This window comes from Salmo trutta, chromosome 7 (assembly GCF_901001165.1).
Source record: "Salmo trutta chromosome 7, fSalTru1.1, whole genome shotgun sequence".
NCBI lineage: Eukaryota > Metazoa > Chordata > Actinopteri > Salmoniformes > Salmonidae > Salmo > Salmo trutta.
This window is the reverse complement of record NC_042963.1, coordinates 52,839,153-52,852,600: the sequence shown is the minus strand read 5'-3', so window position 1 is coordinate 52,852,600 and position 13,448 is coordinate 52,839,153. Positions and strand designations below refer to the sequence as shown.

At 45.5% G+C, this 13,448-nt stretch overlaps 1 protein-coding gene across 2 annotated transcripts in view; it reads left to right on the top strand.

Moving 5' to 3' along the window:
* Positions 1–13,448, top strand: part of LOC115197678 (cGMP-inhibited 3',5'-cyclic phosphodiesterase A) — a 210,109-nt gene that overhangs the window by 188,968 nt on the left and 7,693 nt on the right. The window contains exons 13-14 of one of the 2 annotated variants that reach the window (XM_029759426.1): positions 611–772; positions 5,523–5,649. In XM_029759426.1, coding sequence (XP_029615286.1) covers positions 611–772; positions 5,523–5,537 — 177 coding nt within the window. In that variant the 3' untranslated portion in view covers positions 5,538–5,649. Of the gene's footprint in view, positions 1–610; positions 773–5,522; positions 5,650–13,448 lie in introns of those variants that run through there. The other variant, XM_029759425.1, reaches the window with a different exon arrangement.

Below are 13,448 nucleotides of genomic sequence, written 5' to 3'. Positions count from 1 at the left end.
CCTTGAGCCTTCTTGGATTGGCACTACGAATGTAATTCCATGGCATTCGTCGTCTACCCTTACTACTTGGCTGTGACGTACCCCACCACCACAGAAAGCACTTAGCCTGAAACACCTGCAATTTGAAGCTGCCTTACAAACATGGTCTCTTCTTTTTTTTTTTGAGTATGTGGATTTATTAACTCAATGATATATATTGTCCCATTTGCCATGAATGACGGGTCGCCACTGGGCCTACCTAGAAATGAGGAATACATTGGAAAAAAAGAAAAGGGTTTTGAGGAAGATGATTATTCAACCTAAAGGTCAAATTATTTAGTGAGTTTCAGAGCAGCACAGAACAGAGACGTATTGAGAGGTGGGAATTAAGGAGAGAATCCAAAATACGGAATGTTGGAGCTATGGAATTCTTAAATCAGGAATCCAATTTAAATGTTACATTCTTGGTTAAATGACAACTGATTTACCATGTTATTGAACATCGTACCTATATTTTTTTTCAGATGTGAGATAGATGAAAAGTTTTGTATAGTATGTGCCCTAATGTACCATATAAGTTCACAAAGCATTTTTATAGGTTAACATATTTTGTCTCTGTCTGTCACTATAGGTAGGCGATGATGTGACGAGGGGTATTGATTGGTCCAATGAGAACGACAGACTGCTGGTGTGTCAGATGTGCATCAAGCTAGCGGACATCAACGGCCCACTGAAACACAAGGACCTGCACCTACAGTGGACCAAGGGCATCGTCGATGAGTTCTATGAACAGGTCAGATTCTCTCTCTATCTCTCTCACACACACACACACACACACACACACACACACACACACACACACACACACACACACACACACACACACACACACACACACACACAGAAACAAAATGACCTGTACATACAGTGGACCAAGGGCATCGTCGATGAATTCTATGAACAGGTGAGATCCAAATCAAACCCTAGCCCCTACACCCTAGCCCCTACACGCTAGCCCCTACACCCTAGCCCCTACACACACACACACACACACACACACACACACGTGGGAGTAAAATAAGTGACATGATTTCAATCCCGAGACGATGGTTTGGATTCTCACAATTCTCATCCCATTTCTCAGAAGTAACCACTCCGTCCAACAGAAAAACAGAAAACAGAAAAATAATAACACATACGATAGATTCTTTGGACTGGAAGGTTTCACGTGCTAGTACAAGGTTTATCTGACATGAAACTCCTGTGAAAGGCAATGTTGTTATGTTCAATATTAGAAATAATATGGCAACACAGATAGCTATAGTATTGTAAAAGATAGGTCTCTGCCCCATGCTACAAAGCTATCAGGCACATTTAAATCAAATAAAACTGTAGTAGTATTTTTTTAGCTTATTTAACCTTTATTTAACAAGGCAAGTCAGTTAAAAGGACAAATTCTTATTTACAATGACAGACTACCCCGGCCAACGGTGGGCCAATTGTGCACCGCCCTATAGGACTCCCAATCACGGCAGACTGTGATACATCCTGGATACCAGGGACTGTAGTGACGCCTCTTGCACTGAGATGCAGTGCCATAGACCGCTGCACCACTCGGGAGCACAATGTACTACCGTTGTACTACGCTCTTAGAAAAAAGAGTTCCAGAAGGGTTCCTTGGCTGCCCCCATAGGATAACCCTTTTTGGCTCCAGGTAAAACACTTGTGGGTTCCATGCTGAACCCTCTGTGGAAAGGTTTCTACGTGGAACCCAAAAGAGTTCTACCTGGAACCAAAAAGGGTTCTTAAAAGGGTTTTCCTATGGGGACACCTGAAGAATCCTTTTAGGTTCTACAGTGCTTTGCAAAAGTATTCATCCCTCTTGGCATTCTTCCTATTTTGTTGCATTACAACCTGTAATTCAAATAGATTTTTATTTGGATTTCATGTAATGGACATACACAAAATAGTCCAAATTGGTAAAGTGAAATAAAAAAAAATCACTTGTTTAAATAAATAAAAACGCAAAGTGTTTTTTTTATTTTTTAGAAAGTGTTTTTGCATATGTATTCACCCCTTTGCTATGAAGCCCCTAAATAAGATCTTATGCAACCAATTACCTTCAGAAGTCACAATTTTAACAATATGGCACCACAACAAACCTGCCAAGAGAGGGCCGTCCACCAAACCTCACGGACCAGGCAAGGAGGGCATTAATCAGAGAGGCAACAAAGAGATCAAAGATAACCTTGAAGGAGCTGCAAAGCTCCACAACGGAGATTGGAATATCTGTCTATAGGACCACTTTAAGTCGTACACTCCACAGAGCTGGGCTTTATGGAAGTGTGGCCAGAAAAAAGCCATTACTTAAAGAAAAAAATAAGCAAACACGTTTGGCATGTGGGAGACTCCCCAAACAAAAGGCATGTGGGAGACTCCCCAAACAAAAGGCATGTGGGAGACTCCCCAAACATATGGAAGAAGGTACTCTGGTCAGATGAGACTAAAATGGAGCTTTTTTGGCTATCAAGGAAAACGCTATGTCTGGCGCAAACCCAACACCTCTTAATACCCCAAGAATACCATCCCCACAGTGAAGTATGGTGGTGGCAGCATCATGTTATGGAGATGTTTTTCATCGGCAGGGACTGGGAAACTGGTCAGAATTGAAGGAATGATGGATGGTGCTAAATACAGGGACATTCTTGAGGGAAACCTGTTTCAGTCTTCCAGAGACTTGAGACTGGGACGGAGGTTCACCTTCAAGCAGGACAATGACCCTAAGCATACCGCTAAAGCAACACATGAGTGGTTTAAGGGGAAACATTTAAATGTCTTGGTTATGGCCTAGCCAAAGCCCAGACCTCAATCCAATTGAGAATCTGTGGTATGACTTAGAGATTGCTGTACACCAGCGGAACCCATCCAACTTGAAGGAGCTGGAGCAGTTTTGCCTTGAAGAATGGGCATAAATCTCAGTGGCTAGATGTGCCAAGCTTATATAGACATACCCCAAGAGACTTGCAGCTGTCATTTCTGCAAAAGGTGGCTCTACAAAGTATTGACTTTGGGGGGGTGAATAGTTATGCACGCTCAAGTTTTCAGTTTTATTTGTTGTTTGTTTCACACCCCAAAAAATATTTTGCATCTTCAAAGTGATAGGCATGTTGTGTAAATGAAATGATACAACCCCCCCCCAAAAATGTTTTTATTTCCAGGTATTTCCAGGGGGGGGGGGGGGTGAATACTTTCGCAAGCCACTGTAGATAGCACTTTTTTTTGGAAGAGTGTAGAGCAACTGTATGTTGAAATCACAAGCTTTTCTCGGTCCCATTCATTTTGCTGACCCCAAAGATGGATTTTCACCCAGTAATTTTTATTTATTCAATCTCCCTGACAAACTGAGATAGTAAAGGCATGTCTGCTGCCTGCAATTGCACAGAGATAACCCATAGAATCTCAACCTTGGTAGAAAATGCGACACATATGAAATATGATTGTCCGGATAAGGACTATGCCATCCATAGACAATCAGATTCTATTTATTTATGTATGTTCAGACTACAGATGACTTTGTGTGTTCTGTGTAACAGGACAATATGACAACATATGACATATGACATCTCCACCCACCCAGTTATTTCTGTATGTTCACTGCAGCTTACATGTCCCATGTGTGTTCTGTATGACATTGATTTCAAAGACATTTTGTGTGTATAAAATACCTTTGCATAATTTGAGGACATTGAAAGCTTATAGGCTTCTGAAGTTTGTAATTTCCACTTTGAAATGTCAGACTTGATTTTCCCTTACGAAAAATGTATCAATCCCTACAAAAATTCTGATTAATTATAATCCACAGAATAATTCACATTTCCTGTCGCAAAACACCAGTCTCAATGTCAACAGTGAAGAGGCGACTCCGGGATGCTGGCCTTCTAGGCAGAGTTGCAAAGAAAAAGCCATATCTCAGACTGGCCAATAAAAAGAAAAGACTAAGATGGGCAAAAGAACACAGACACTGGACAGAGGAACTCTGCCTAGAAGCCCAGCATCCATGAGTCGCCTCTTCACTGTTGACGCTGAGACTGGTGTTTTGCGGGTACTATTTAATAAAGCTGCCAGTTGAGGACTTGTGAGGCGTCTGTTTCTCAAACTAGACACTCTAATGTACTTGTCCTCTTGCTCAGTTGTGCACCGGGGCTTCCCACTCCTCTTTCTTTTCGGGTTAGGGCCAGTTTGCGCTGTTCTGTGAAGGGAGTAGTACACAGCGTTGTACGAGATCTTCAGTTTCTTAGAAATTTTTCGCATGGAATAGCCTTCATTTCTCAGAACAAGAAAAGAGTGACGAGTTTCAGAAGAAAGTCCTTTGTTTCTAGACATTTTGAGCCTGTAATTGAACCCACACATGCTGATGCTCCAGATACTCAACTAGTCTAAAGAAGGCCAGTTTTATTGTTTCTTTAAGCAGAACAACAGTTTTTAGCTGTGCTAACATAATTGCAAAAGGGTTTTCTAATGATCAATTAGCCTTTTAAAATGATAAACTTGGATTAGCTAACACAACGTGCCATTGGAACACAGGAGTGATGGTTGCTGATAATGGGCCTCTGTATGCCTATGTAGATATTCCATTAAAAATCAACAGTTTCCAGCTACAATAGTCATTTACAACATTAACAATGTCTACACTGCATTTCTGATCAATTTGATGTTATTTTAATGGACAAAAAATGTTATTTTCTTTCAAAAATAAGGACATTTCTAAGTGACCCCAAACTTTTGAATGGTAGTGTACGTTCACATAAAAACATTAACATATAGTGTGTTTGTATGGATCTATCAGTTACACATACATGTCAGTACATACACACAACAAGTAGGTCACATGGGGGAGAGGCGTTGTGCCGTGAGGTGTTGCTTTATTCGTTTTTTTTAAACCAGGCTTGCTGTTCACTTGCTCTATATGGGATGGAAGGGAGTTCCATGCACTCATGGCTCTGTATAATACTGTACATAATACTGTACATTTTCTTTCTGGACCTGGGGACTGTGAAAAGACCCCTGGTGGCATGTGTGGTGGGGTAAGTGTATGTGTGTCAGTGCTGTGTGTAAGTTGACTATGCAAACAATATGGAATTTCCAACACATTCATGTTTCTTAGATAAACAACTCCTCAAGTCTTAGCCAGGAGAGACTGGCATGCATACTATTAATATTATACCTCTGATTACAATGAAGAGCAAAACGTGTTGTTGGGCCAGCTGCAGCTTAACTGTTACATCTGCTCCTGCCATGCCCTCTACTGCTCATCCTGTGTCTCCTTGATCTGCTGCCACTCCCCCAGTTTTCTCTCTCGTGTGTGTGTGTGTGTGTGTGTGTGTGTGGAGAGATAGGTGTGCTGGAGTCAGAGCAGATCACCACCAGCTGCAACCTGTTCCATAATCAAGACCCTGCCACTTCCATGCCATTGGAATGCATATAGATCCTGTTTTCATGTTGTGCACATTTTTCCTTGCCTGACGCTGTTCTCTCTGCTACAGTTCTGTCCACTCTGACTCTGGTCCCTGTCTCCAGTCCCACGTCTCGTCAGTCCTGCCACCCTGCCCAGAACCCCCACTCCATTGCTTCCTTGGATTCTGCTCTGGACCTGCTCACCCAGCCCCAACTCCCCTCGCTCCAGCCTTAGAACCTGGATCCTGCAACCCGCCCAAGCTTCCCCTGGCCTGCACCACATCTTCCATCTGCTTTTTAATAAATACCTTATCCCAATCTCCTCGTCTGAGTCTGCTCTTGGGTTCACCTGCTCCGCTCCGCGTAACATTAACTAGGTATTTGTTTGCAGCACTTGATCATGACTGGACAATAATAAAGATAAGATCAAACTAGCGCCTGCAGGACTTGCTTTGTGTTGTCAAAAAAAGCAGAGAATCTCTATGGACAGACCTCTCCCCATCTTTACAACCATTTAATCTATGTTTTGACCATGACTGTTTACAATCTAAGGTAACACCAAGTAATTTAGTCTCCTCAATTTGTTCAACAGCCACACCGTTCATTATCAGATTCAGCTGAGGTCTACAACTTAAGGAATGATTTGTACCAAATAAAGTGCTCTTAGTTTAAGATGTTCAGGACTAGTTTATTAGTGGCCACCGATTCCAAAACTGACTGCAACTCTTAAGGGTGCCATCAGCCCAACCCAGTCCAAATCATTGCCACACACTCTTCAACTAGCGTATGAAGCCAGCCTGAGCCAAGCCTCCTTCATAGTGTAGAAGAAAAGTCTGCACTCCAGAAGCTTGGCAACAGTCTGGCCCTTCAATGACAATGACCCCAATGATGGATAGGATTCAATATGGTGATTACGCTGTTGGGGTGCTAGGCAACTGGTGGAGGAGCAGCAGTGATTGCAGCAGTGATTACACAGACAGACCACGGCCTTGGAGCCAATGTGTGGGGTGTTCTGTTGGCGCCAATGTGTGGGGTGAGCCTGTGTGGTTGTCCATTTAAATCTAGTCCTAGATGGCATGCACTGCTCTGTAAAGTCCCCAGTGTGTCACTAAGGAAGAGATGAGATGGATGAGCCTGTGTGATGTGTAACTAGCATATTTATTTTCACAGAATGTGTAACTGGAGATTTAAATTATTTGATTTATATGCCTATTATGTTGGGTGTTCACCCATAAAATTATTATTTCATGCAATGTTTAAAAAATAAAAAAAAATACAGAATTGCTACAGAAAAACAACAGTCCAAACCTTACGTCTCTACCACATACGTGTAACGGCTCTCGTTGATGGTAGAAAGAGTAGACCAAAGCACAGCGTAGTAAGTGTTCTTGATTCGTTTATTCAAGAAACACTACAGCAGCAAAACAAAAACAAACAGTTCTGTCAGACACTGAACAGAAAACAAGATCCCACAAAAGCCAAAAGGAAAATGACAACTTATATATGATCCCCAATCAGAGACAACGATAGACAGCTGCCTCTGATTGGGAACCACACTCGGCCAAAAACAGAGAAATAGAAAACATAGACTTTCCCACCCGAGTCACCTCCTGACCTAACCAAACATAGAGAATAATAAGGATCTCTAAGGTCAGGGCGTGACAATATAGTTCAATATGCAGACAATTTTATCAGATCATTTAGCATGATTAGAGTGAATAGAATGTCTGTACAGCCATGGTCAAAAAGTGGTCGCTACTCAATAAAAAATCAAAAAAATCAAAATCAAATTTATTTATATAGCTCTTCGTATATCAGCTGAAATCTCAAAGTGCTGTACAGAAACCCAGCCTAAAACCCCAAACAGCAAGCAATGCATGTGAAAGAAGCACGGTGGCTAGGAAAAACTCCCTAGGTAAAACTCCCTAGAAAGGCCAAAAACCTAGGAAGAAACCTAGAGAGGAACCAGGCTATGAGGGGTGGCCAGTCCTCTTCTGGCTGTGCCGGGTGGATATTATAACAGAACATGGTCAAGATGTTAAAATGTTCATAAATGACCAGCATGGTCAAATAATAATAATCATTGTAGTTGTCGAGGGTGCAACAAGCACGTCGGGTGAACAGGTCAGGATTCCGTAGCCGCAGGCAGAACAGTTGAAACTGGAGCAGCAGCATGGCCAGGTGGACTGGGGACAGCAAGGAGTCATCATGCCAGGTAGTCCCGAAGCATGGTCCTAGGGCTCAGGTCCTCCGAGAGAAAGAAAGAAAGAGAAAAAGAGAGAATTAGAGAGAGCATATTTAAATTCACACAGGACACCGGATAAGACAAGAGAATACTCCAGATGTAACAGACTGACCCTAGCCCCCCGGCACATAAACTACTGCAGCATAAATACTGGAGGCTGAGACAGGAGGGATCAGAAGACACTGTGGCCCCATCCGATGATACCCCCGGACAGGGCCAAACAGGCAGGATATAACCCCACCCACTTTGCCAAAGCACAGCCCCCACACCACTAGAGGGATGTCTACAACCACCAACTTACCGTCCGAAGACAAGGCCGAGTATAGCCCACAAAAAGCTCCGTCACGGCACAACCCAAGGGGGGGGGCGCCAACCCAGACAGGAAGACCACGTCAGTGACTCAACCCACTCAAGTGACGCACCCCTCCCATGGACGGCATGGAAGAACACCAGTAAGTCAGTGACTCAGCCCCTGTAATAGGGTTAGAGGCAGAGAATCCCAGTGGAAAGAGGGGAACCGGCAAGGCAGAGACAGCAAGGGCGGTTCGTTGCTCCAGCCTTTCCGTTGACCTTCACACTCCTGGGCCAGACTATACTTAATCATAGGACCTACTGAAGAGATAAGTCTTCAGTAAAGACTTAAAGGTTGAGACTGAGTCTGCGTCTCTCACATGGTTAGGCAGACCATTCCATAAAAATGGAGCTCTATAGGAGAAAGCCCTACCTCCAGCCGTTTGCTTAGAAATTCTAGGGACAATTAGGAGGCCTGCGTCTTGTGACCGTAGCGTACGTGTAGGTATGTACGGCAGGACCAAATCGGAAAGATAGGTAGGAGCAAGCCCATGTAATGCTTTGTAGGTTAGCAGTAAAACCTTGAAATCAGCCCTTGCCTTAACAGGAAGCCAGTGTAGGGAGGCTAGCACTGGAGTAATATGATCACATTTTTTGGTTATAGTCAGGATTCTAGCAGCCGTATTTAGCACTAATTGAAGTTTGTTTAGTGCTTTATCCGGGTAGCCGGAAAGTAGAGCATTGCAGTAGTCCAGCCTAGAAGTAACAAAAGCATGGATTAATTTTTCTGCGTCATTTTTGGACAGAAAGTTTCTGATTTTTGCAATGTTACGTAGATGGAAAAAAGCTGTCCTTGAAACAGTCTTGATATGTTCTTCAAAAGAGAGATCAGGGTCCAGAGTAACACCGAGGTCCTTCACAGTTTTATTTGAGACGACTGTACAACCATCCACATTAATTGTCAGATTGAACAGAAGATCTCTTTGTTTCTTGGGACCTAGAACAAGCATCTCTGTTTTGTCCGAGTTTAAAAGTAGAACGTTTGCAGCCATCCACTTCCTTATGTCTGAAACACAGGCTTCTAGCGAGGGCAATTTTGGGGCTTCACCATGTTTCATTGAAATGTACAGCTGTGTGTCGTCCGCATAGCAGTGAAATTTAACATTATGTTTTCGAATGACATCCACAAGAGGTAAAATATATAGTGAAAACAGTAGTGGTCCTAAAACGGAACCTTGAGGAACACCAAAATGTACAATTGATTTGTCAGAGGACAAACCATTCACAGAGACAAACTGATATCTTTCCGACAGATAATATCTAAACCAGGCCAGAACTTGTCCATGTAGACCAATTTGGGTTTCCAATCTCTCCAAAAGAATGTGGTGATCGATGGTATCAAAAGCGGCACTAAGATCTAGGAGCACGAGGACAGATGCAGAGCCTCGATCTGACGTCATTAAAAGGTCATTTACCACCTTCACAAGTGCAGTCTCAGTGCTATGATGGGGTCTAAAACCAGACTGAAGCGTTTCGTATACATTGTTTGTCTTCAGGAAGGCAGTGAGTTGCTGTGCAACAGCTTTTTCAAAAATTTTTGAGAGGAATGGAAGATTCGATATAGGCCGATAGTTTTTTATAATTTCTGGGTCAAGATTCGGCTTTTTCAAGAGAGGCTTTTTCAAGAGAGGCAATAGAACTCTGTCACTGCTCCGAGGGCAGAACTGAGCTAACTTCCAACGTCAACTGACAAGCTACCTAGTGGCTGCAGCTTCGTGTTTTAATTTTTTTTTTATTTGACCTTTATTTAACCAGGTAGGCCAGTTGAGAAAAAGTTCTCATTTACAACTGCGACCTGGCCAAGATAAAGCAAAGCAGTGCGACACAAACAACAACACAGAGTTACACATGGAATAAACAAACATACGGTCAATAATACAATAGAAAAAGGCAATACATAGGCCATAGTGGCGAAATAATTACAATATAGCAATTAAACACTGGAGTGATAGATGTGCAGAAGATGAGTGTGTAAGTAGAGATACTGGGGTGCAAAGGAGAAAAAGTAAATAAAATAAATAACAGTATGGGGATGAGGTAGTTGGATGGGCTATTTACAGATGGGCTATGTACAGGTGCAGTGATCTGTGAGCTGCTCTGACAGCTGGTGATTAAAGTTAGTGAGGGAGATATGAGTCTCCAGCTTCAGTGATGTTTGCCGTTCATTCCAGTCATTGGCAGCAGAGAACTGGAAGGAAAGGTGACCAATCAAGGAATTGGCTTTGGGGGTGACCAGTGAAATATACCTGCTGGAGCAGGTGCTACGGGTGGGTGCTGCTATGGTGACCAGTGAGCTGAGATAAGGCGGGGACTTTGCCTAGCAGAGACTTACATTTACATTTACATTTAAGTCATTTAGCAGACGCTCTTATCCAGAGCGACTTACAAATTGGTGCATTCACCTATAATATCCAGTAGAACAACCACTTTACAATAGTGCATCTAATCTTTTAAAGGGGGGGGGGGGGGGTGAGAAGGATTACTTTATCCTATCCCAGGTATTCCTTAAAGAGGTGGGGTTTCAGGTGTCTCCGGAAGGTGGTGGTTGACTCTGCTGTCCTGGCATCGTGAGGGAGCTTGTTCCACCATTGGGGTGCCAGAGCAGCGAACAGTTTTGATTGGGCTGAGCGGGAACTGTGCTTCCTCAGAGGTAGGGAGGCGAGCAGGCCAGAGGTGGATGAACGCAGTGCCCTTGTTTGGGTGTAGGGCCTGATCAGAGCCTGAAGGTACGGAGGTGCCGTTCCCCTCACAGCTCCGTAGGCAAGCACCATGGTCTTGTAGCGGATGCGAGCTTCAACTGGAAGCCAGTGGAGAGAGTGGAGGAGCGGGGTGACGTGAGAGAACTTGGGAAGGTTGAACACCAGACGGGCTGCGGCGTTCTGGATGAGTTGTAAGGGTTTGATGGCACAGGCAGGGAGCCCAGCCAATAGCGAGTTGCAGTAATCCAGACGGGAGATGACAAGTGCCTGGATTAGGACCTGCGCCGCTTCCTGTGTGAGGCAGGGTCGTACTCTGCGAATGTTGTAGAGCATGAACCTACAGGATCGGGTCACCGCCTTGATGTTAGTGGAGAACGACAGGGTGTTGTCCAGGATCACGCCAAGGTTCTTAGCACTCTGGGAGGAGGACACAAGGGAGTTGTCAACCGTGATGGCGAGATCATGGAACGGGCAGTCCTTCCCCGGGAGGAAGAGCAGCTCCGTCTTGCCGAGGTTCAGCTTGAGGTGGTGATCCGTCATCCACGCTGATATGTCTGCCAGACATGCAGAGATGCGATTCGCCACCTGGTTGTCAGAAGGGGGAAAGGAGAAGATTAATTGTGTGTCGTCTGCATAGCAATGATAGGAGAGACCGTGTGAGGATATGACAGAGCCAAGTGACTTGGTGTATAGCGAGAATAGGAGAGGGCCTAGAACAGAGCCCTGGGGGACACCAGTGGTGAGAGCACGTGGTGCGGAGACAGATTCTCGCCACGCCACCTGGTAGGAGCGACCTGTCAGGTAGGACGCAATCCAAGCGTGGGCCGCGCCGGAGATGCCCAGCTCGGAGAGGGTGGAGAGGAGGATCTGATGGTTCACAGTATCAAAGGCAGCAGATAGGTCTAGAAGGATGAGAGCAGAGGAGAGAGAGTTAGCTTTAGCAGTGCGGAGAGCCTCCGTGACACAGAGAAGAGCAGTCTCAGTTGAATGCCCAGTCTTGAAACCTGACTGATTAGGATCAAGAAGGTCGTTCTGAGAGAGATAGCAGGAGAGCTGGCCAAGGACGGCACGTTCAAGAGTTTTGGAGAGAAAAGAAAGAAGGGATACTGGTCTGTAGTTGTTGACATCGGAGGGATCGAGTGTAGGTTTTTTCAGAAGGGGTGCAACTCTCGCTCTCTTGAAGACGGAAGGGACGTAGCCAGCGGTCAAGGATGAGTTGATGAGCGAGGTGAGGTAGGGGAGAAGGTCTCCGGAAATGGTCTGGAGAAGAGAGGAGGGGATAGGGTCAAGTGGGCAGGTTGTTGGGCGGCCGGCCGTCACAAGACGCGAGATTTCATCTGAAGAGAGAGGGGAGAAAGAGGTCAAAGCACAGGGTAGGGCAGTGTGAGCAGGACCAGCGGTGTCGCTTGACTTAGCAAACGAGGATCGGATGTCGTCAACCTTCTTTTCAAAATGGTTGACGAAGTGATCCGCAGTGAGGGAGGAGGGGGGGGGGGGGGGGAGGGGGAGGAGGATTCAGGAGGGAGGAGAAGGTAGCAAAAAGCTTCCTAGGGTTAGAGGCAGATGCTTGGAATTTAGAGTGGTAGAAAGTGGCTTTAGCAGCAGAGACAGAAGAGGAAAATGTAGAGAGGAGGGAGTGAAAGGATACCAGGTCCGCAGGGAGGCGAGTTTTCCTCCATTTCCGCTCGGCTGCCCGGAGCCCTGTTCTGTGAGCTCGCAGTGAGTCGTCGAGCCACGGAGCAGGAGGGGAGGACCGAGCCGGCCTGGAGGATCGGGGACAGAGAAAATCAAAGGATGCAGAGAGGGAGGAGAGGAGGGTTGAGGAGGCAGAATCAGGAGATAGGTTGGAGAAGGTTTGAGCAGAGGGAAGAGATGATAGGATGGAAGAGGAGAGAGTAGCGGGAGAGAGAGAGCGAAGGTTGGGACGGCGCAATACCATCCGAGTAGGGGCAGAGTGAGAAGTTTTTGATGAGAGCGAGAGGGAAAAGGATACAAGGTAGTGGTCGGAGACTTGGAGAGGAGTTGCAATGAGATTAGTGGAATAACAGCATCTAGTAAAGATGAGGTCAAGCGTATTGCCTGCCTTGTGAGTAGGGGGGGAAGGTGAGAGGGTGAGGTCAAAAGAGGAGAGGAGTGGAAAGAAGGAGGCAGAGAGGAATGAGTCGAAGGTAGACGTGGGGAGGTTAAAGTCACCCAGAACTGTGAGAGGTGAGCCATCCTCAGGGAAGGAACTTATCAAGGCGTCAAGCTCATTGATGAACTCTCCAAGGGAACCTGGAGGGCGATAAATGATGAGGATGTTAAGCTTGAAAGGGCTGGTAACTGTGACAGCATGGAATTCAAATGAGGAGATAGACAGATGGGTCAGGGGAGAAAGAGAGAATGTCCACTTGGGAGAGATGAGGATTCCAGTGCCACCACCCCGCTGGCTCAATGCTCTAGGGGTATGCGAGAACACGTGGGCAGACGAGGAGAGAGCAGTAGGAGTAGCAGTGTTATCTGTGGTGATCCATGTTTCCGTCAGCGCCAGGAAGTCTAGGGACTGGAGGGTAGCATAGGCTGAGATTAACTCAGCCTTGTTGGCCGCAGACCGGCAGTTCCAGAGGCTGCCGGAGACCTGGAACTCCACGTGGGTCGTGCGCGCTGGGACCACCAGGTTAGAGTGGCAGCGGCCACGCGGTGTGGAGCGTTTGTATGGCCTGTGCAGAGGGGAGAGAACA